Source organism: Uloborus diversus, chromosome 7, assembly GCF_026930045.1.
Source record: "Uloborus diversus isolate 005 chromosome 7, Udiv.v.3.1, whole genome shotgun sequence".
Taxonomy (NCBI): domain Eukaryota; kingdom Metazoa; phylum Arthropoda; class Arachnida; order Araneae; family Uloboridae; genus Uloborus; species Uloborus diversus.
The window spans coordinates 5,304,408-5,327,715 of record NC_072737.1 but is presented as its reverse complement, the minus strand read 5'-3'; the positions used below and the strand labels follow the sequence as shown (position 1 = coordinate 5,327,715).

At 36.2% G+C, this 23,308-nt stretch overlaps 1 protein-coding gene across 1 annotated transcript in view; it reads right to left on the bottom strand.

Annotated features, from left to right (window-relative positions):
* Nucleotides 1–2,826: 2,826 nt before the first annotated feature.
* LOC129226195 (tyrosine-protein phosphatase 10D-like) overlaps nt 2,827–23,308 on the bottom strand; it is a 60,897-nt gene continuing 40,415 nt past the window's right edge. The window contains exons 12-16 of the mRNA XM_054860795.1: nt 12,528–12,788; nt 11,481–11,632; nt 10,519–10,654; nt 7,246–7,324; nt 2,827–3,018 (exon numbers count right to left, since the gene is read on the bottom strand). Of these exons, the coding sequence (XP_054716770.1) occupies nt 2,975–3,018; nt 7,246–7,324; nt 10,519–10,654; nt 11,481–11,632; nt 12,528–12,788 (672 nt within the window). The 3' untranslated portion in view covers nt 2,827–2,974. The remainder of the gene's footprint in view (nt 3,019–7,245; nt 7,325–10,518; nt 10,655–11,480; nt 11,633–12,527; nt 12,789–23,308) is intronic.

The window sequence follows — 23,308 nt, the reverse complement described above, 5'->3', positions numbered from 1 at the left end:
TATTTATCTCCGTGTGTGTTAAAATCCTTCTTAACATTGAAACCTTTTAGATAACTCTCAGTTTAACAATATGATGTTTTAACTTGTAATAAAATCAGAATAGTCTATAAATTTATATCTTCTTTTAAAGGACTACGAGTCTAGCTGTTGGTAGGAATATACTGCGTTCTTTAATCATGTGACTGCACTCTTTGAGAGATAATCATATTGCGATTTGAAGTTAGAGTGTTGAAGAATTTTCTTGTCCTTATGCTAAAAATGCGGAATGAATAACGTTGTTAATTTTAATTTTATTTCTGAAAAATAGTAGAAACGTGTAGAATTAACTTTTATCATTACATAAAAGGTAATTTTTACCAATATTATTAAAGTCGTTTTAAAATTCGGATATATCCGAATTTTAAAACGATTATCGATTCGGAATAATCAGTCACACTCTAAACAGCTCAATATCAGCAATCAGCCGAAAATGGCCGACTATTGGTAATGCGGAAGAAACCAATACCTAATGATCGCTCCACCCCTTTAAATACAGCTTGGTCCACCGATATATTTATTTTTTCATTGACTCATTTGTTTTTCACTCCAGTTGAAGTCATTAAAATTTACAATATTACGAAAAACAAACGAATACTTGCCATTTAATAAATGTGTTTTCAGTTAACGAAAAATAAGCGGAATGGTAAACTAGAATGTTCGAGCGCGCGACTTTAAATAAAAGGATTTATTAACAATTTCAAGAAAATTTTCTCACAACTGACTGCTATTAGCTGATGATTGGTGATAGGCAATTGAAGGCGGGAATGCGTCGTATTTGATTTTAAACTATATATGTTCTATTAATAGGATGTTTTACGTCATTGTGACTGACTTCTGGAGACAGGTCGAGCACCGGAGCACTTACCTTAATGGAGAGTTTAAGTACAAGAGGGAGTAGGATAGCAATTTTTCCCTGTTGAACTGTGGTCAGTCGTGTATGGAAATCAAATTATAGAATGAGACAATAAAGATACATATTTATGCTTCCACATACGTACCAAAAACATTGAAACATTTGTCATATCGCTTGATTAGCTTCAAAAAGCTCTCCAAGAAAAAATCACGACTGGTTTGACATCAGCATTGTTTCCGAAGCGCCTTACGCACGCCAGATTCTTCTTAAAAGCCGGGAACAGATGAAAGTCACTTGGTGCGAGATCAGGAACGTAAGGCGCTTGGTGTAGCTCCCAAAAATGAGTTGCTATATGATTTTGCATTGTCGTCGCTGAGTGTGGTCTCGCATTGTCACTGCTTAAAAAAATGAGACGCTGCAATTATATGAAATCGATGACTCACAGATGAGTCGCGAGAAGAATCAAATTTTTATATTAAGAACTTCCGGAGTAAGCAGCTCTTTCCTGCTGAGGTGGGGAGTATTGGTGGAAGCTGGAGGGAATTTATCGCATGAATTGGCACTTCTGGGTCACTTGACAAACTGAGAGGAAATGTCTAGTAACCTTTTATTTGTGCTCATTGATGTTTCTTTAATTTTATCACGTTACGCTCAAAATAACCTCCTTATAATGTGGAGATTTTTTTTTCAATATTAAAAAGAACAAACTATGGAACTTTGTTAACAATAAATATTTTATTCACAAAATGAATATGTACATATTTCTTCAATTCACATGTCCAATATCGCATGCTCCATAAACCAAGCTTCAAATATGCAAGTATAAACGATAAAAAATATGCGTGAAAATAACAAAAGGCGAATGGCTATTTGTTCATAGTAACACTCAGTTAAACTCCCGAAGTTGGCATTTCAAAGTTACATCTCTGTAAAGGTGTTTTTTCGGTGTCACAGCTCTTCTGATTCATCCTCTTTCCATATAGATACTTTTTAGGGTTTTTGAGTTTTTGATATAAGAACTGTGGATTAGAGGGGTGCCCACAGGAGGAGGGGGGGGGGGAGAGAATGACTATGACGCAAGTTGCGCCATCAAAATTTTTTGGGGGGAGGGATTTTGTTTATTTATTTATTTAAATTTATTTATTGATTTATTTTCAGTTTAATTAATTTTATTTATTTCATTCTGTTTACATTTTATTTCATTTATTTATTTAGTTTGTGTGTGTCACTGACGTTGCACAGAACTTTTCTAATAAAATAATAATAATGATAGCAATAATTAACAATAAATAAATAACTCAATCAAAGTATTTAAAAGAATAAATAAATAAAACACATTAAAAAATGAATAAAATAAAAAAAAAGAGCTAGAAAGTAAAAAATATACAAGGGAAGGAGAGTTGAAAAATTTTTTGGAGCGGAATTTGCGCTATTGAACTTCTTGGGAGGGATAGCCACCCATGTGGACTATTAACTACTTTTGAAAGACCAAGCTTTCGAAAAGATTTTATACAATATCTTTTTAATATTTTATTGAAAAATGAGAATACTTAATTATTATCAGGAAGGATTTTTATGACCTGCACAGTTATTTATTTCTTTGCGATGATATTGGGGTTGTTGGATTTTCATTAAGTTGGAATATATACAACTAATTATTTCTATCGCTTTTTCGCGATATCTTTTTCGAGTTGAAAATTTTCTACTACCCCCAATTTGAAAATCAATGATACATAAAAGTTGAAATATAAGTCTGCAGCTATCCATGTCTCATATATTTAGGAATGTAAAAATATACTGAGAATAAAATGTATAGTTTTCAAAAACTTTTCTTTGATCGACTGCAATACAAATCAGATCCTAACTCAAAATCCATCCTCGTCTTTTCTTCGTATTTTCAGTACAGATTTGAAGTTCTGAAGATTTGATTAGTCTGAGTTTTCTTGGTCAGACTACAATAAAGATCACAGAGTAAGAAAAATCAACCGATAAGAGTTCCTCTTACCGAAGAGATTGCATTGCGACTAGATGCTTTCATGGCGGATTCACCGCCCAGTAAACTAAAAATATACAAAGAAGTGTTTAGACTCCAGACACGTGAGCTCCAATGTTAGAGTATATCACATCTGAAAAGAAAAAGAGAAAAAAAGTTTACTACAGACGAAGGGGATGTTATAAATGATGTCAGACTTATTTCCGACATATTCGATCACCTCCCCCACTTTGTCAATGTGTCACACTTCATCTTACTCCTTTCTCCTTACCTTGTCACAGTCCCGCTGATTGCATGAGCTTATTCTGCAGTGGGCAGGTAAACGGCAGTATCTGCAGAAAGAAGCCTTTGAGATGTTTGAAGAAACGCATTTTGAATTCTAATTGGGAAATGATGGATTTACTCTTTTGCGTGCTATATTTTTAGTGGAAACTAAGTAAGCAAGTTTGTACAAAAAAGCTAACGTTAACATACAATGGAAGACAAAAATGTGCAAAAGAGAGGGGAAAAAATGGAAAATTTTCAGTTACTGCGATATACTTGCCCATGGCAGTATTTTTTTTTTTTTTTTTTATAAAAACACGCTTTTGTTTCAACTAAACTCTGGCATGTGACACTTCTTATCAGAGCCTGATTACCGGAGGGACATGTGGGGCACAGGCCACTCCTCTTAGATTTCAGGGGGGCCCCAAATCCCCTTAATTTATCATGCTAATTAAATAATGATTTCACTCAGAATCTAGAGTACAATGATATCACTGATAGTTTTGCAAATGCAAAACAATTAAAAAAATCGATTTGTTGATAGAAAAAATTCTTTTTAAAAATGTAATCTCTTTGCAAATCAGAAAACCACTCAAAATTTGGTCTGTATTTACAATTAAAAGTTATATCATAGATAGTTTTGGTATTTAAAGTTTACTGCAATGGGCAAAGTTTAACCACATTTTATTTATTTATCGTATAACTAGCTGCGTTGCCCGGCTTTGCCCGGTCTACCTTGAAAATAAAAATTGTGTCAAGTGAAGTATATTCAACAATCAGGCGTAAAAAAATAAATAAAGAAAACCCTCATGATTTCCCTTCCAAAAAATGACGACAGATATTAAAATACTTTTGAGAAATTAAATCCAGAAAGATGGATTTAAAATGCGTAACCATGGAAACACAAAATAAAATAAGTTTAAGGAATCGAAATGCGAAAGAAAATGGTTCACAATTTGAATGAATCGAGATTTCTTAAACTTGATTTAAAAAGGCTTGTAACTTTTTTTCCTTTCGAGATGAAAGCTTATTATTTCGACCATAGGTCGAGTTAGATCTAGAGTAAAAAAGGTCACTTTTTCCAATGGTGTCAAAAAGAAAGCTGTGGGGCAATTCCTTCATTTTTTATTGATTTTTTAATGAAGAAAGTAGTACCTAAATTTCAGCGAAGCCTAAAAAAATTCGAGCTAAAAACGCAAACTGCTCCCACCGTAATAAAGTTAGAGCATTGAAACAAATTGCGTAGAACGCGGAAAATTCTACCCTTTCTAATGATATGTGATATTAATATGTGCAAGTAATTTTTCACCCCCATATTTGATAATTTATGTGAAATTTGGGCCTAAATTGGAATAAAAAAAGAACTATTCATCGAATTTAATTCGAACTGGTCTGCAAACCTTCTCAGGACTCAAAGGAACAAACTGTGAAAATTTCAGCGAAATAGGTCGGGTAGTTCTCGAGTTTTGCGAGTTCAAACACACAGACGCTTTTTGGGGACTTCATTTTATACTATGTAGATATAATATATCTCTTCTACGTTTTAAATGTATATATTACATTGTGATATGAGGTACCACCAAATTTAGTATGGTTGTGTAAAAATGCAAGTATCGAAATATTTTATGGCTTCAACATTTAAAAAAAAAGAAGGAATGGGGGGGGGGCACAAAATGAATTTTGTGCCCCGTGTGTTCAAAAATCTTAGTCAGGCCCTAGGGGAACGCGGAAATAGAAATGTGCCCCATGTCCAATGTCAGGATAATCGGGTTCTGCTTCTTACCACCTCCCTCACCCTTGTCTGAATCTCAGACTGTCACAATTTTATAAAACCTCCTTCCCCTTAAAGCGTGACATTATTTATGGACAAACCCTGATTCAAAAATCAAGATTGCACACAGTTTTAACGCCATGAGAAACCAGGGACATTAATCTCACTCTACTCAATCGAATTCACTTCCCTTCTTGTGAACCAGTTCATCAGTTCTTTTGGTTACAGCTATAGATGTAGTATTAACTAAATATACAAAGAAAAACCGGTTCCATGGGCAACCCAGCCTTTCTAGTAGATTGGCAAACGTCCAAAAAGCGTATGCGTGCGATTTAGCAAACGACTTTTGCCGTAGCCTGATAAGATGCTTTCATCCTCGTATGCTACGCTTTTTCCACACTTTTAATGACCGTCAGTGGCTGTCGCTATGGAGTTGTGCGTATAGTGGTACTTCATCTAGGGTTACAGCCTGTGAACTTGTCGTCAGTTGAGATCTTAGAGTAGGAATTATTATAAATAGAGGGAAGCAAGTCCAATCATTGACTAAGCAAAAGTTTGGATCAAGTCACGTGACCAAACAACGACGCATGATTGACGCGTTTTGCGTGAAACTAGAGAAGGAAACTTGATTTCTTCCAATGCTTCTCTTTAAAATCTATCACATGACTTGGGGTATTTCCTTCATGATGAAAGTCTTCACTCCCTCGTTTCATCTCTTCTCAATGGTTGAGATATCTTTTGCAAACCTTCGAAGTGAACAGAATGACAGTTGGCACTGAATCCCGCGGAGTGAAATGAATCGAACTGAGTAAAGATAGGGAACTAAAAACCTTATTACAGTGGAGGAATTGACTTTCGCAAAATGGATATTAAGCGAGTTTTTCACCATTAGTGTATCGCATAGCTAACGTGAACTCCTTGCTCGAAACACGAGGTTTTTCGGAAGTGAAGAGCAGGGATAATCATCAGCAGCTCGGTAAGTAGTAAAGTGACGTTCATTAAACGCAATTTTGAAGTCAAATTGAAATCAGAAAATAAGATCCTGACGCTTTTAAAACGAGTTTAAACCCAGAAACGTGAATGGATAGTTTAGTACCTATTAATTTATGACCTGAGTGGTCTGAAAGTGTACGTACTGCCTTTCATATTTACCATATGCCCCTCACAAAGGGGAAAAAAAGAAAAAGAAAAAAAAAACTCAAAAAATCAGCATCGAAGAAAATCAAGATTTTACGCAATAGTCGTTTTAAAGTATTTCTTTTTAACCATGAAATTTTAATGATGATATCGTTTGAATATATCGATTGATTTTATCGTTTATACGCCACCACGCAGCAGGCATGTAAGCTAAATTTTCGCGTGTTTTACGGCAAGAAAGAGCGTTAAATTTAGACTTTAAATCAATATTGAGTACGTTTTTTGAAAATTTTGAGTTGCGCCGTTTTCCTTGCCGGGGTGCGACATGCTACTTATGGTTGAAGGTTTGTAAACAGACACATTGAAGTCTTAAGAGTCCTAAACATCGGCGGAGCACCATCCATGTCGGGACACTAGTGAATTCTGAGCAGGGCCGGATTTGGAAGTGTGGAGGCCCCGGGGCAATGAAGGAGTGGGGGCCCCTAATCAGGGTTCGAAAAGATCATCATATTTTCGAAAATATCCGATACTTTGATATATATCAGAATATTTTGATATATATGTATATATCTGACATTTTCGACCCGTGAAAGTTAGGATATTTAGTAAAAAATTTATTGTGGGGGCCCTTTGTTGTGGAGGTCCCGGGGCAGTAGCCCCGCACGCCCGCTCCTAAATCCGGCCCTGATTCTGAGCTATGTTCTCGCAGATGTTTTTCGGTCAAACAACTCTCCGAATCCCCAAATTCCTCAAAGTATCTGCTTGAACAGGGCGCAGAATGCATCTGTGTCAGGACACGGATAGTGTTCTGCTGATGTTTATGACTCTTAGGCTTTAATGTAACTGTGTATGACAAACGTTCAACCAAGACTAACAAAATATTGAAAATTAGAGCCCACTTTCGGAACAGTCTGTACTGTGGCAAACGTCTTATAAGGATCTGACTGGCTTAATTAGTTAAGATTAAAGTAGGAATGAAATTTTAGAAAAGTCCAACAATTTCTTGTACCACTTCGACATATACTAGCAAATTGTACATGTTTTGAGGATTTTGAAGATTTCCTTATTTACGATTAATCGGTGTTTCGATTAATCGGTACTCCGATCATCGATGTTTTACCATAAACCGAATCTTCCGACTAGGGAATGGTGGAGTGTTGTATTAAACATAATAAAAAAAATTGTTACCTTCGTACTTATCACCGACCGGTTTATTTCTTTCCAGCAACAACTGCAGCACACACCTGTGGATGTAGACGTACTGGTCCTAGAGGGAGATAAAACGGGGATATATATATTTGTATCAATAAGAATTTGTAGTGATGACTTAAAGAGTGTTGTAATTAACATAATACAGTGTGTCAATAATAAACAACTGTACTTGAAAGTTTCCTTGCGACGAAACTACTGCTCAAAAATTTTCGAAATTTTGTGTACAACTTAATGAAGGAATGAAAATTTCATTAAATGAATAATAATAAAAAAAGTGCCCTATTTTGCCGCCAGAGAGCGTTTTTAATGTGATACATCGATCATCAAACTTCGATTCACTTGACTTTTAGCTTTGGAGGGATTTGAAACATCTCGTAAATCGTGATAGTCCTAGAACTTTACCTGATCTCAAATGCAACATTCAAACAGCTTTCGCACATCATTTTCGACAGGACACTGCTGTCGCTGCAGAACAGCCGACATAAGAGCAATGCATAAGAGCAAGGGCGCACCCCCCTAAGTATCGAGAAGACCCCCAATAGGGTATAATAACCCTCAAAACAGACCCTCAAAAGAAAAAATTTAAATGGCGCAGTTTGCGCCATGCCTCCCTCCCAGGTGGGCACCACTGCTGTGGAATATGCTATCTCACGATTACAAGGTGGACGAAAATGATAACCGTTATATTGCATTCGTTTTGAGGCAAGATTTGTTTTAAAACCATCTTAAATGTGTAGCAAATGTGTAACTCATAAAAATGGGACCTCTTACTGCGAAATTATAAAATAATTTTTTATTCTCTCAAATTCCCATCCCTTGATTATGTTGCTTACAAAATTTCTTTAATTTCTGAGCAAATAATTTCATCATCTGACAACTTTAAAGTAAGGCCGTTTAATTGCCCCCCCCCCCTGTATTTCTATCGCCACTGTATTAATCCTACTAATTTCCACGGGCAGCGTAATTGTAGCAAAATTTTATCATCCTGATACCATAAGATATGATCTTAAGTCTGAAATTTAAAAAACAACCGAATCTGCAAATAAGGTAAATTTTGGTGTTTGACGCAAGTATTAGGAATACATAGAATGTTTCTGAAATGAAAAAACAAGGTAAATAAAGCACTAATTGATAGCTTTTTCTCTGCAATTTGTGCTTTATTTTCATTTTTTTAACACTTCAATCATATTTTAGCGCAAAGCTTATGTGATCAATTTTTACATAAAATGTTGTTGTTAATGCCACTTGGGTACATAAGCCCCTTTCACGCGTAGCGAGCAAGGATTTGAGGCATAACGGAGCAGCTCCTGCGAAAGTGAGGCCCACTAGTGCAATGCAGTCCGGCTTAGCCCCGACGGAGTGCAGCACCATCTCCATAATTTAGGCATATAGTTCTGAAGGGAGGCAGGAAGGCTCAGGAAACTCTGTGCCCATTACGAGGGCAAATCAAAAAGTCGTTGCGCCTGTTTTATTTTAGCCAAAATACGGCTGTGAATACAAAGCAAGCATATACATTCCCAGCAGTGACAGTTCCTTGAACCGTACCAGCCGTATCTGTTTTTTGTTCGGAAGAGCGGAGCTGCTACCTGTCATTTAAGATGGCGGTGGTTCTTCAGACGTCCACAGCTTATGAGCATCGAAGTGTTATTCGTTTTGTATGGAGCAGCGAACAAAAGCCCATAGCAATTCACAGGGGCACCTACAGTCCAGACCTTGCCCTAGTTATTTTCACGTTTTCGCTCAACTGAAGAAATTTCTGGCAGGACAGAGATTCACGTGTGACGAAGAAGCCAAGAATGAGGGCCAACGGAACTTCCACATGCAGCTGGAAGAATTCTACCACAGGAGGATCTCTATTTTAGTGCTGCGATGGGACAAATGTCTGAACCGGTTGGTGACTATGTGGAGAAATAGTATAAGTGGCATAGTTTACCACGTATATTTGTAAATACCTGTATGTATCTTTTTTTTTTTTTGGCAAATAAAAAATAGGCGCAAAGACTTTTTGCTTTGTCCTCGTTCTAAGACGGACCACAGGACATTCTCGAAGGCTCCGGAATCTCTGTACCCTTAGTAACTGCTAATACAGATCACAGGACATTCCGACATACGGATTTAATGAGCGCGTAATTCGCGTATACTCGGTAGTATTTGGCCGTACCATCTGTCTAACTCGGAAACTTCCGATTTTTAGTCCAACTCCCTCTCCCCGGCCAACATATGGAAATTCTGTCATGTTAATCATGAAAATATTAAAATTTTGGGGATGACACATTTTATAATATGAAAGTTGTTTTTTTCTAATCAGCGATAATTTAATGTCTCGTAGATGACTTTAACCTTTGTAGGTGAAAGAAGTATTTAACAGACCAGATTCAAGATCGGTTGTTTGATCGGTTGGTTCTAATTTTAGTGGTTAAGTTCATCGCAGCTTAAAGTGGTAAATACCCTTAGTTTTGGAAACTACCTTTTGTGTCATAGACCAGCGACAGAGTTGTTTCCTTGAGGCCAGCATAAAACAAGTTTTTATTTAATTATTACCATCCGTCACTCTCCAGAATTTCAGTAGAGTCGAATGTTATTTATCAGTTTTTTTGGAGAAACAAGTACTGCGTAACTCGAATTCACATACTTTGAACAACGATCATTGATGATCTGTTTCATTAAAGTGAATACGAAGATCTGTCACGTGTCAGCGAAGAAAAGTGACAGATCTTAGCCGAGCTTTTCTCATGTTTACATGAAACCTTTTGTTTCATCGATTACCCAATGTTTTAAATCTAAAATTTTAGAGCGCTCAAATTTTAACAAAATTACTTTTCATGTGTATATTTAACTTCAGCGGAATAGTTGAAATTATTTATAATATTTCATCATTTGCTGTTTTTAACAAAACGTTCCTTATAGTAATAGTTCGTTAGATAAAATGTAGCGAACTACCTATCAAAGTTCAGCCTTTAGAAGCCATAACCTGTCCTGACTGCGGAAGAATACATAAGTATCGAGTCAAAATGACCGACCGTGTGAAGAACAACGTGGAATTTAGAAGATTCTTTTGAATATTTTGAAAGTAAGATCATGAACTTTGCAGCACTGAAATTATTTTTCCTGTTTTAACTGTACGCCGCACTCTTATTTCTTAGTATGATCAATCTGAGATCAACTCGCGGCACTGAAACTAAAACTCGTATCATTGATTTTGAAGCAACCTATCGCTATCTCTATGTGATGTCAGCTCTGGGATCTTACCTCTGTTTGCACCATGTTCGTCCTGTGCTGCCTGAGATCCATCACAGTCCCGTAGACATCTATATAATTTGTGTCCTGCAGTTCTTGTGCAATGCGATCCACTGCGATGAAGGTGCCCGTTCGACCGACGCCAGCACTGAAACCAGGATTGATAAAAAACATGATTTTAAAAATAACATTTAAAAAAGAAAAAAAAATTAATTTGAATTTTGACCTCTTGAATTCAAATTATGTTTTTCGCAATCACGAGTGTGCGTGTGTATGTAGGCGTGTGTGTTTATGTGTGTGTGGGTGGGGGTATGTGTGTAGGCATGTGTGTTTATGTCTGTGTGCAGGTATGAGTGTGCGTGTAATTGTGTGTATGAGTGTTTGCGTGCGTGGGGGGGGGGGAAGGAGTATGTGTGTAGGCATGTGTTTGTGTCTGTGTTCAGGCATGAGTGTGTGTGTATGCGTAGGTGTCTGTATGTGTATGTGTTTGTGTGTGTAGGCGTATGTATGTGTGTATATGTTTGTGTGTGTGTGTATGTATGCGTGTAAGTGCAGGATATGGACGCAACCTGGAGACGGTTTTCGCAAGAGGAGCAGCATCGGGAGGAGCCGGTCGACGGTGATGCTGCAGAGGGTGCTGGCGGGAAAATAAAATCATAGCACATTAAAACAGTCAAATAAAAGCAATAAACAATCGTGATTGCTCAAAAAAAAAAAAAGGTAAGATCTCTTAGCACTTAATCGAAGTTTTCGACCAACGCCAAGTCATGACTTAAAAAAATATAAGAAAAAAAGTCCTTTCAGAATTTAAATCAGATTTTTTGACCGACGCCAGCACTGAAACCAGATTTGATAAAAGTCCTGTCTTTATCAACCCTGAAAAACTGAAAGGGAGTCATTTTACCTCCATCTAATACACTAAAGATTTATGGTTTATGTTATACCTTCGAAAAGTAGCCACACCTCCAACTTACCTGCAATGGACAATGATGGGTCCAGGTTGCGTCCGGGGCAAGTGATCTCGTACAGCCCTGACAAAGTTGAGCAACTCTTCCGGACTTTCTGGGCAGCCAAAGTCCGGCCACCGGGTGAAGTGCAGCTGCTTCACTTCACGACCTCTAGTCCCCTGGAAAAACGAAAAGCAGACTTGAAGCAGGTGACTATTCAAAACACGGATGCTTTTACGTTATTTTTTCACAAATATTTCAGCAAATATGCTGAAACACTTCTTGAAAAATATTATGTACGTAGAATATAAAAGTAAAAATACGAAGGCAAATCAAAGTCTTTGTGCCTAGTTATTATTTGCCAAAAACAGGTACATACAGGTATTTACAAATATACGTAGTGTACTACGTACCTTACATTATTTCTCCACATAGCCACCACACCGGTTCAGACATTTCTCCCATCGCAGCGCTAAATTAGAGATCCCCCTATGGTAAATTCTTCCGGCTGCCTGTGCGACCGCCGTCAGACCGCGTTCTTAGCTTCTTCGTCACAAGTGAAACTCTATTCTGCAAGAAACTTCTTCAGTGGAACAAAAACATGAAAATCACTAGGGTAAGGTCTGGACTATAAGTGCCTCCGTGAATTGCTATGGGCTTTTGTCCGTTACTCCATACAAAACAAATAACACTTCGCTGCTCATAAGCTGTGGACGTATGAAGAACAACCGCCATCTTAAATGACTAATAGCAGCTCCGCTCTTCCGAGCAAAAAGCAGATACGGCTGGTACGGTTCAAGGAACTGTCACAGCTGGGAATGTATATGTTTGCTTTGTATTCACAGTCATATTTTGGCTAAAAACAATTAGGCGCAAAGACTTTTTTATTTGCCCTCGTAATATGGTGTTGGTGGTGGCACTAAGACATTTGATCTATCAATACTAGACCAGGTGCACGAGTCAAGAGACATTCAAGAAGTCAAGGAACAAGATGTTGCTCTTAGAAACATCCTCCAAGGAGAATCCCATAGTAGCTTTTGAAACTAGTATAAGATGACAGAGAAAGTAACTTACCAGCTGCACCCGGAAGATCCTGATAACGTACGAGTCCAGCATGGATACGGAGATAGTTCTCACGAGGAGGTCTCCGTAGTGCGCGCCCCCTTGCGTCGGAGGCGGCCAGTATTCCTCGCACTTGCTTTTCCCTCGCTCGACGCACTGCGTCAGCATGACGATGGTGCTCACCGACTGCTCCCAGATCATGCGCCAGAAATCATCCACAGTCGTCGCCAGAGGGCCCTGAGTGGCTATGTATTCGCGGAGGCTGGAAGTACCCTGGTGGGGAAAAAGAACATCAACCCTTACTATTACTCGACGAAATCTGTCATAAAATAATTTTCCAGTACATAAAGTAAATGTAATCTACCAACATTTTCGTTACAATTGTCCATCAACTATAGAATGAGAAGAAAATTACGGTTAACTTGGCAAAAACAGAAAAGTTTCGTTTACGTCGTCGCCATGTTTGCCCTCCGTGCTTTTCATTTCATATGTTAAAGGAGTTCTTAATTGTTAATGACTTGATGTATTCATTTGGCGGTCATTTTACAATATAATGGAGCTTGAATCTTCTTTCATAGTTTGTATTATTAAAAGTTATTAGAATGACAAAATGTACGGTACCGTCATTTGACTACTTTCCATGTCACTATGACTAAACATGATGACAAATATTGGTATTACCATACAGTTGTATAACGTTACCAACTAGAGATAATTACTATACAACAGCAAAAAGTTCATTACATCTCCAATTTTACATTTTAACCAACATTGACATTCTGAGCTGACACTTCCAAAATTTTGCACCAGTGCTTTAAAGGCACAAGGCCGAAGGTCTTACTTCCGAGAAAATTAAGGTTTTCTCCATTATTTATTTCGATTTTCTTCTGTGAACTTTAGTTACGGGATGAACTGCACCCTAGATATTATTTTGAACGAGTGACTGAACACTCCTGGTTCTCTCAGGACATTTCTGTTTATAAGGTTTGACTACAGAGGGCCGCCCCGAAAAAATGTTTGGCCTAAAAACCTCTAATAGCTCAGCCGGGCATTGCAAATATTTTACACTAAGATCCAACTCGTCGCGAGAAACGATTATTATGTAAGGCCAGAACTTACAAATTGACCTTAATCACTGCCAATTCGTTGGAGCGTTGTTATTAAACCTGTCACATATTTACTGAATGCAGTGATTTTTCCTGGAAATAACTGGACTGTTGACTGAAGTTAGGGAAAATATGCAGGGAGCAATCCTTGTTTCTAAAGCCTATGCTTGCTTTAAAAGTACGCTAAATGGAGTTAACCAGCGCATTTTGTCCATAACAGCGGAACTGATTTGAAAAAATCGAGCTGGTAGAGGAAAAAAAAAATCTTATTTCGATTCTGCTGGGATTTTTTTTGTTTTTTTTTTTGTTGATATTCTAGTGATATTCTTATTGTTTACTAATGCTATGCAGAACTATGGATATTAGGTTAATGGTTAAATTGAGTTTAGTTTTACAGTGCAAATCTGCCAGTATAGGCCTCCATGTTTGTTCCCATTGAGAAGAGGTAAAATGAAGGGAGTGAAGACTTTCGTTCGTGAAGCCAAGTCAAGTGATGGATTAAAAAAAAAAAAAAAAAAAAGCGTTGGAAGAAATCAGGTCTCTTCCGCTAGTTTCACGCAAAATGCGTCAACTATTCGTCGCTGTTGAGCCACGTGATTTAGGATCTTTGCCTCATTTTTTGCCAAGCAAATGGTTGGACTCGCTCTCTCCATCTACAAATCCCTACTCAACGAGTGTTCCTAGTATCGGATATCAAAGTGTTCCATTGATCCAATTATCGCCCAGTAAGCGCTACACAGAACGGAGGAACAAAGGAAAGAATATCTTTTGCAAGCTCCTCAACATCATTACACAGGTCTGATCATAGTACTATCAACCAATACCAAGTCTTCTATTACTCTCTACTAGGACTCGACCGATGCATCGGCCTGGCCGATGCATCGGCGCCGATGGTTCAACAATTTAGCCATCGGCATCGGCATCGGCGGCCGATGCTAACTTGCAGGAAACATCGGCCCATCGGCCTTAAAAAACATCGAAAAGCCGATGGAATTGGCCGATGTTTTTGAAAAAAAAGGACCTTTGTTGTTTTACTTTTTAATACAAAGTAAAGGGAGTTATTGTTTTTATATAAATTGTTTACTTAAATTTCAGTATGAATTTCTATTTTAGTCACAACTGGAAGAGTTTTGAATACTGCATTCAGGTACCAAACAAATACATGAATGTACGTATGTATCTCTTATAAGTCATAACTCAAAAATGGTAAGCTGTAGAAGGCTAAATTTTCGCATGTGGGATGTGCGTACGTTCCAGCTGTGCACTTCCCTTTTTGATTTCGATTGGATGTTCTAAAAATCCTATTTACTCATTTTTTGTGGCTATTAATTACTTATTTCAATGCAAAACTCATATAGCGTCTCAGACTGACGATCATTTGGTGATATATTGCCGAATTGGAGACTATGGAAACAAATATGAGATGGCGAAACCGGTTTTGTTTCATTTTGTTAGATTCCCGTTGAACGGAAGGTAACTTTTAATTTTTCTATATTTGTATTATGAATCACAGTAATGCAGTCTTTTCTGTATCGGTTCGGCGGAGCTACAAGTTTGGGGCCCGTCGAAATACATTTTGGGGCCCTATTTCTCTATCACAGAAGTTGTAAAACATTTATCATAAGCATTGTTGTAACTCCTACGGTTCCAGTATGGTTATGGGGCCTCACGCGCAATTGCAACATTTGCTATATTTTAAATCCGCCACTGCACGTCAAAACAAACTCGGGTGCAAGTTTTAAAAGGGTATTTCTACTCAATGTTTATGATTATTTTAAACTCTATTTTTTACGACCATTTTTTGTATTTCCGAGAAAACTTGCGAGCCCCTCCTCCAAATCCCAGTTTCTGAAATTAAACTCTAGTTGTTCTTCTGAGTTGCTTAAAACTAACACCATCCATAAAATTAGAGTTTCTTTTCAAGCTTTATCTATTGTTTAGGAAGAATTCAGAGCATTAATGTAAGAAATTGATTAAAGACGTTTTCAATGGTAGCATAACTCGGAAATCAAAATGACTTTTGAATTTTTTTCTTCTTAAGTGCTGGAGTAGCTTCAGAAACTCTTCTAGGCGTTGGTAGAAGCGGTTCTGTACTAAAAAAAACGAGGCCGTAGTTGGGGCCGAAGTTTAATGTTGTGAGTTACTCCAAAATCAGAATGTGGCCCCCCCTAACCCACACTCGTTGTTTCAAGCATTTCTTGAATATTTAGCAATTATTTATTTTGATCAAGAAATATCATTTTGCGTATTTCTTATACTTGTTTCACCTATATTTCGTAATGCGCTATCTTTTTGGCATCATTAATAGCGATCGATTTTTTTTTCTGTTGTAAGTAACTATTTTTATGTATTTATATAAAATCAATGAATAAGTTATTTTCGTTTTCATCATATTTCTAATAATATGTTATAGAAAAGTTTAAAGGATTTTCTATTATGCAAATTTTTGAATTTCAGAAAATTATTGTTAAATTAAAAAAATTAATTTGAACTTGTTTGTAGTGCTTCATAAGAGATTAAACAATCAAATTGTTCAATATTACGTGTGCAAACATCAGATCGAGTAGTATATGTATTCAGTTATTAACTTGGTCTAAATATTGAGTTTGTTTATTGTGGCTGCGTTTTAAGAACCTCGCTCTTTTCATGGCTATTTCTTTTTTTCGCAAAATTTATGTCACTGTTTATAGCTTTTATGAAAAATGCAAACTTTTCAGTTCATAAATTTTAAATAAGTATAAAAATATAACTATTATGATTTAATATTGTAATTTATCTGTTACCTTTTTTGTTTAATTTGATGACTAAAAAATGTCTACGTGCAATCTTTCCACTTTAATTGCGTAATTTGTTGACGGTTTCATAGTTTTATTCTTATTTATTTATTCACTTTTCGAATAATTAAACAATATAATTTAATGTTTTTTAACTATGTTCAGTGTACCTAAATCCATACATTATTATAATATTACTGAAATCTTAGTTATATGTTCAATTAAAAAAAAAAAAAAAAAACAAATCAGCTAGTTATTAAACAGCCTCTTTGTTTTTCTTCTTCTTTTTCTTTTTATTTTCTTTTTATTTTTTTAAATTTTATAGCTGTTGTTCTCTGTCTTCCATCATACAGCAGTCAAAAAAGGAGAAGTATAACTACACCCTATACAGATTGTACGTAGTACGATCCAAAAATTTATGGACAAGCTGCATAAAACCTTACCCAGAATAGTTCACATTACCGAAGCACATCCACCTTCAAAAGGTTACCCTTGAACTACTATGTACTTCTGCCAGTGTTCATATAACTTTTGGAAACACTCCTGGAAGCCATTTTTCGCTACGTTTTGTGATGCTGCTTTACCTTCTCCTGACGGAAGAAAGCGGCGTCCATGCAATTTCTTTTTTTTTTGCTGGGAACAGGTAAAAGTCGCACGGAGCTAAGTCCGATAAAACGTTATGTTATTCGTTTGTCATATCAGAGTATTGACCAATCGAACCGTGCATCCTCAACATGAAAGTCGCCTTCTTCCCCACGATGAAGTTAAAGCAGCAGCGCAACAGGTTGCGATAAATGTCTTCCAGGAGTCCTTCTAAAAGCTATACGAACGTTGGCAGAAGTGCATAGGCGTTCAAGGTGACTATTTTGTAGATAGATGTACTTCGGTAATGTGAACTATTCAGGGTAAGGTTTTATGCAACTTGCCCTCGTATGAGTTTTCAACTTACGATTTCATAACGTTTTTGAGTGACGCAAGTTTACGCGCATGAAGACGTCACAAGAGAATTTACGATAATTAACTAAGGAGGCGTTCAAAATGGATATTTCGATCATCTATATGTTCTTAGGTACATATGCATGTACAAATGTGCCGAAAAAACTTGTGAAGTTTCAATTGGGTGGTCGTAAAATAGAAATTTAGATCGAAATCTGATTTTTTTTTTTGTGATTACAATTCCTTATTCGTAGAAAGGAAGTAAAGTGAAATAAATCAATGATCCTTTAAATCCCTGACATTGTTATCAATTTATTTCTATGTTTTTTTTTGCCATCGGCCAACGGCATCGGCCATCGGCCATCGGCAATCGGCCATTTGTAGGAAAACAATCGGCCATCGGCCATCGGCCATCTTTGAACAATCGGCCAACAATCGGCATCGGCCCATCGGCCAAAAAATGCCATCGGTCGAGCCCTACTCTCTACATCAAGTTCCGGAGCTAGATCAGCAGTTATATCAGTTCATGGCCCCACTGAATGCGCTGGCGCTTACCAGGCCTTGACAATTTTTGACTTTCCTGTGTTAAACCGGGGCAACTATTTCTGCACTTGAATATGGCCACACTAGATGGAAAAACTTCATATTTGCCCATTCTGACCGCAAGAAGGCGTCACAAGCCACGGTTGCACCAACCAATCAACGACAAGTTTCAAAGCTTGTTTATTTTAATTAATAAATGAAACAGAAAACAAACATCAATATTTCGCAAGATGCTCAGAAACATGCCGAATCAACCAATTCGAATCGAATCAGTAATGTTATTCAGCTGATTATTTAATGCGTAAATGGATTATTTTACGCTTAATGGAGAAACTTAATTATTCAGAGGATTATTTTTTATTTTAATGGACTTTTTGATCTTGTTTTTAGGCTTGCTTCGCTTATAAGTCTTTAAAAAGACAAGATAGTTTATGGTATCGCCAAATAAGTACTTTATATGTAACTTGAAATAGTCCCTGAATAAATAAAATTGAAACTAACCGCCAGCTTAAAAAATGCACCGCTACGTACCTATAACGGAAAATTACCCCCCTCCCCACCCTTTTTTTAATTTAAGAAATGCTAGATATTTAGAGCTGCTCCTAATGCTATACAATTAGAACAAGATTACAAAAATTTGTAAGCAGATCTTAGACTGCTGCGGATTCTTGACGGTTTACTGTGTGTGTGTATTTTATTTTTCCAACAGAAAATTCATATCCTAATTTTCGCAAACTTGGCGATCAAATTTCTTTCAAAGTTCCTAGTTCAAAGCTCTTTTCTCATTCATTTTTCAAGTGTAGAAAATAGTTTTTTATGACTAGAATTCAATGTTTACAGGATCGCTAAATATTTTAATTTTCTTAAAAATACAGTCGATTTGCGATAACTCGAAGCCCTGTAACTCAAATATTACTATAACTCGAAGTTTTTATCAAGTCCCGACTTTTTTGTCTTTAATACCATTTGAATTATTCTAAATAACTCGAAGTTAACTTCTTTCAACTCGAAGTTTTTTTCAAGATTACTCGAAATTTATTTCGAAAGAACGAAAAAAAAAAAAAAAAATAAAGAAAGAAAGAAGTGACTATGGGAGAATAATTATTTCACCTTCACTTGCAATCCGAATTTGAAACGAATGAAGAAGTGCACATTTCCTGAAGTAGAATCAGCTCTATTCAAGCGGTTACAGCATGCTTTTGATTTTTTTCTATCAATACATTTGATTAAACTGTGCATATTGTGCTAAAAAACTTAAGTTCTCTAATTTTGTCTGTTATATGTACATATTAAATAAAGTATTCGATGGTTTTTAATATTAAAATATCAAAAACCAAAACTATCGTTAAGTCAAACTTTCCATAAGTCGAAGTTTTCCGTCGGTCTTTTCACATTCGAGCTATCGCAAATCGAATGTATGTTTAAAAATATCTTAAAAATGGCAAGTAAAAAAAATCATATCATTGTTTTGCTTTTGCAAGGAGAAAATAAATTTTGTACGGAACTCTCCCCTGCTAGGATTTTACAAAATATCAACAGTGTTGATATTTTGTAAAATAATCTGTTCCCCATTTTTTTTTTTTAATTTTTTTCATAAATTCATGTGTAGATATTTGAGGAGTTTCTTTCCCTATTGCATGTATTTGTTAAATGTTAAAAATAAATTAAAAAAAAAAAATAATAATTTGAATTTTGGCTGCTTGAGTTCGAATTAAGTTATTCACGATTGTGAATTGCGATAGGATCCTACTCGTTGGGTTTCTTGTTTTTACAAATGGAATGAAAGGGAAATGACCAAGAAATTTGCACCCGTCATAATATGACTGTTGATTTTCTAGAATAGGTAATACGAAGCCGTAAATAAGATAAATATTTTATGGCCGAATCTGACCTTTATCATAAAAATTATTTACTGCGTGAACACATTATAACAATAGAAAAATATATTGAAGTAATAGCACCTGGGATGCTATAGGTAAGGTGGGAGCCTGGGGGTGGGGATAGAACCTGAGCTAAAATGAACGCTCTCCGGTCTATGCGCCTTCCGATGTATGTGGTACAGTACACCCAAACATGTTTTTGTGCGGACTTTTTTTTGTGTAGTTTATAAAAATTATCTATAAAACGAGCGAAAATTATTTATCAAACGAGTGCTTGGTAGTATCATCAAGGGCCGACAGAGGCATCCGATGGGAAGTCACTGTGACTTTCCAAAAATTTCTTAATTCGGGAAATTTTTCGGGAGTCGGCAAAATTATCATCGCTTGGTTTATTTTGATTTCGTTTAAATATAATATTTTGGGTATTTTCTACGTGAGACGTTTTTTATGCAGTCCCTTCCACAGCATAAAAAAATATTTTTTAACTCAGTTGCGAAAACTTTTTAAAGCTACTGGTGAAGTTTCAAGCATTTTTTTTTACACGATTTTTTTATTCGGTCCCTATTCACCGCATAAAAAGAGGATTGGGTGTATATATATACATTTTTTTAATGCTCAAAGCGTGTGAAGCAACAGGGTCGTTTCCGAAATTTTAAGGGGTTTTTTTTTTTTAAAGAACATTTTTAAAATCATAGGAGCTGACCATTTTTTAAAATAACTTGACTAAGTTTAATATTTAAAAAAAATGCATTAATCGGTGAGCTTTCATTGTTTACGCTTCTGCCGATGACATCACAAATGATGAAATGCCATTCACTGATGCCACTCACAGAGCACAATATTCAATTAGTTTCTTTACTCACAAGTGTTGGCAACTATATGACTGATAGTAAGCGTAGAGTGCAATATGTAATTCGCTTCTTGATCATCATAACGTAGAAACGCGGTACACAGATGCGCCAAAGTACATCATTTGTGACGTCATAAAGACCACGTCTTATTTTCAAAATCGGACATTTAAAAAAATTAATTAAAAACTAAGCTTCGGGAAAATGAAAGTTTTTTCTAGCTCCATGTTATTTTTATTTATTTTTTGATTATGCTATGAATTTCCTTTTGTAAGGAAAAAAATCTGCACTTTTTCGAAATAGCTCTTGTGCACTAAACGTTTGTGCATCTCATGCGTATTATGCACTAATATACTACTAAAATCTACACTAAAGTTATTATAACATGAGATGTGCTAAAAATGGAAGGGGAAAAAGATAAATGACATTATTTTGGTGTCCGTAAAATATTGGTGCGAGAACCACGCACCCGTCGTAGAACCATGTATTAGTTACACTCTGATTTTAAATGTTTTTAAAATTATGTTAATGGTTCATTTTCTTAAATTGCCATCATATTTTTAACATTTCTATTGTTCTTCTTCATTTGAAAAAGAATATTCCTAACCAGGCCTGTCAAGTGGGGATATCACGGAAGGGGGGGGGAGGGGGCAATTATGACACCCATAAATTTTACAAACATACTAAAATTAGGCATTTTGCTCGTATTTTGTTGTTTTTTTCTCGAACACAAAACCTGTGCCCCCCCCTGCAAATTTTTAATTGTCGGGCCTGTTCCCAAGCGTACATTTTTAATTAAATTCTAGTCGTTGTAAAATATACACTACATTACGAGCGAAAAGAATGGCAATTGTTAACGTAAATTCCTATACCCCCCCCCCCCCCTCTAATCCCCATCATGGTCAAAAGGGGCAATGAATGACCCTCTCAAGTTTTGAGAAATGAATGTATTTACAGATTGCGCAGCGTGTTTTTTTTTTTTTTTTTTGATGTAATTTATTGAGCAGAAAAAATTCGCACGTAAATGAGCATGTAAAATTAGCAATGAGGGCTGCCTGCCATATATCATCAATCTTAGAACTGTTGTATTCAAAAAGGAAACCACAGGGGATTTTCAATAAAAAATTTGAAAATTATTTGCAAAGCTTTCAAAAAAAAAAAAAAAGTTTAAAAAATATAGTAAGAATTACGCATTAATATTTAAAAAAATCATGTTTTCTGTGTTTAGTTAAAATTTTTTTATTACGCGTAATTTTTGATATGATATTAAAATAACAATAAGAAATGCTCTTCACCTTTGTAATACAATGTTTATTCAGCACTTTTTCTCTTCATTCCTTCTTTTGAAATTAAAATTTTCATCAAATGACGTACGCCCGATAATAAGTGGAGAAATCACGTATTCACAGATGCCAAAGCGCCAACGCTCACAATCACGCCAAGTGGAAACAAAAACAGGGGTAGCCAGTGGCGCCCTCTTTGTTGCCATGAGTTTCAGCGATTGCCACGGCCGTTAAGTATTAAGTGGGGCCATGATCAGTTCTATACAAATACCATCCAAGGAAAAACTAGTATGTTGTGGCCATCACGAAACTTTCTTCTATATTTTTCTTTTTTTTCTGATCCCTCCCCATGCTTGACGAGGAAGCAATATTCCCAACAAAAACAAAATTACACATCCAAAAACTTGACGACCAACCCAATGTCTGAATTATTGCAAAAGCAAAGCAAAGAGCGAAAATTGAAAGTTATTTTAAAAGCCTTGCTTGAATTAATTACAAATATTTTATTTGTTAACAAACATAAGATGGCAACAATTAAAAATTTTAAATCATTGAGATAATATTTCCGATCATTTCCATACAATTAAAATCACGAGAAATACGCAGACGACAATGTATCACGATTTATCTTTCTTATTGTTGCATTAATAAAGCTATTTTTTTTATTCGCAAAAAAAAAAAAAAAAATCAACACCTCTTGGAGCGATTGGCGTCAAAATTGAACCGAAGCCTGTTTACATATGGATTCACATATATTCCAAATTTCAACCAGAACGTAGCATTACTTCTTGAGATAGGGCACTCACAATGGAAAAAAAGAACGGGTGATTGCGCTACCCCCTTTTTAGCTGTTGAAACCAAAATAAAATCAGCTCTTATACCCACTAAGGGCTACTTGCCGATAAATTTTTCTTTCATTCCGTTCATTATTTCTTGAGATACAGCAGTCACAATTGACGACAAAAAACGTTCTATAGCTCAACCCCTCTTTGAGTTATTGACACCAAAATTGAATCAAGACCTTTTCCTGTTACTGGCAGCATATGGACCAAATTTTGTTTGATTCCGCCAGTTACTTCCTGCGGAATAGCAAGCACGCGTAACTCAAAAAACGTCTCATTGCTCCATCCCCCTTGGAGGAATTCGCGCCAAAAACCAATGGGCACAAGATCACATAGGGGCACATATGTGCACCAAATTTCGTTCGATTTCATGCGGTAGTTTTTGCTGTAGAGCGGCCACAAAAAACTGGTCACACACAGACGTGACACACACACAGACAGACAGACATTTTTCAAAAATAGTCGAAATAAACTCGGCACTCCTCAAAACCTTCGAATCCGTCAAAATTCGAAATTCGAAAATTTGCACGAATCCAATACTTTCTTCTATATATTAGATATAGAAGAAAGTAAAAAAAGAG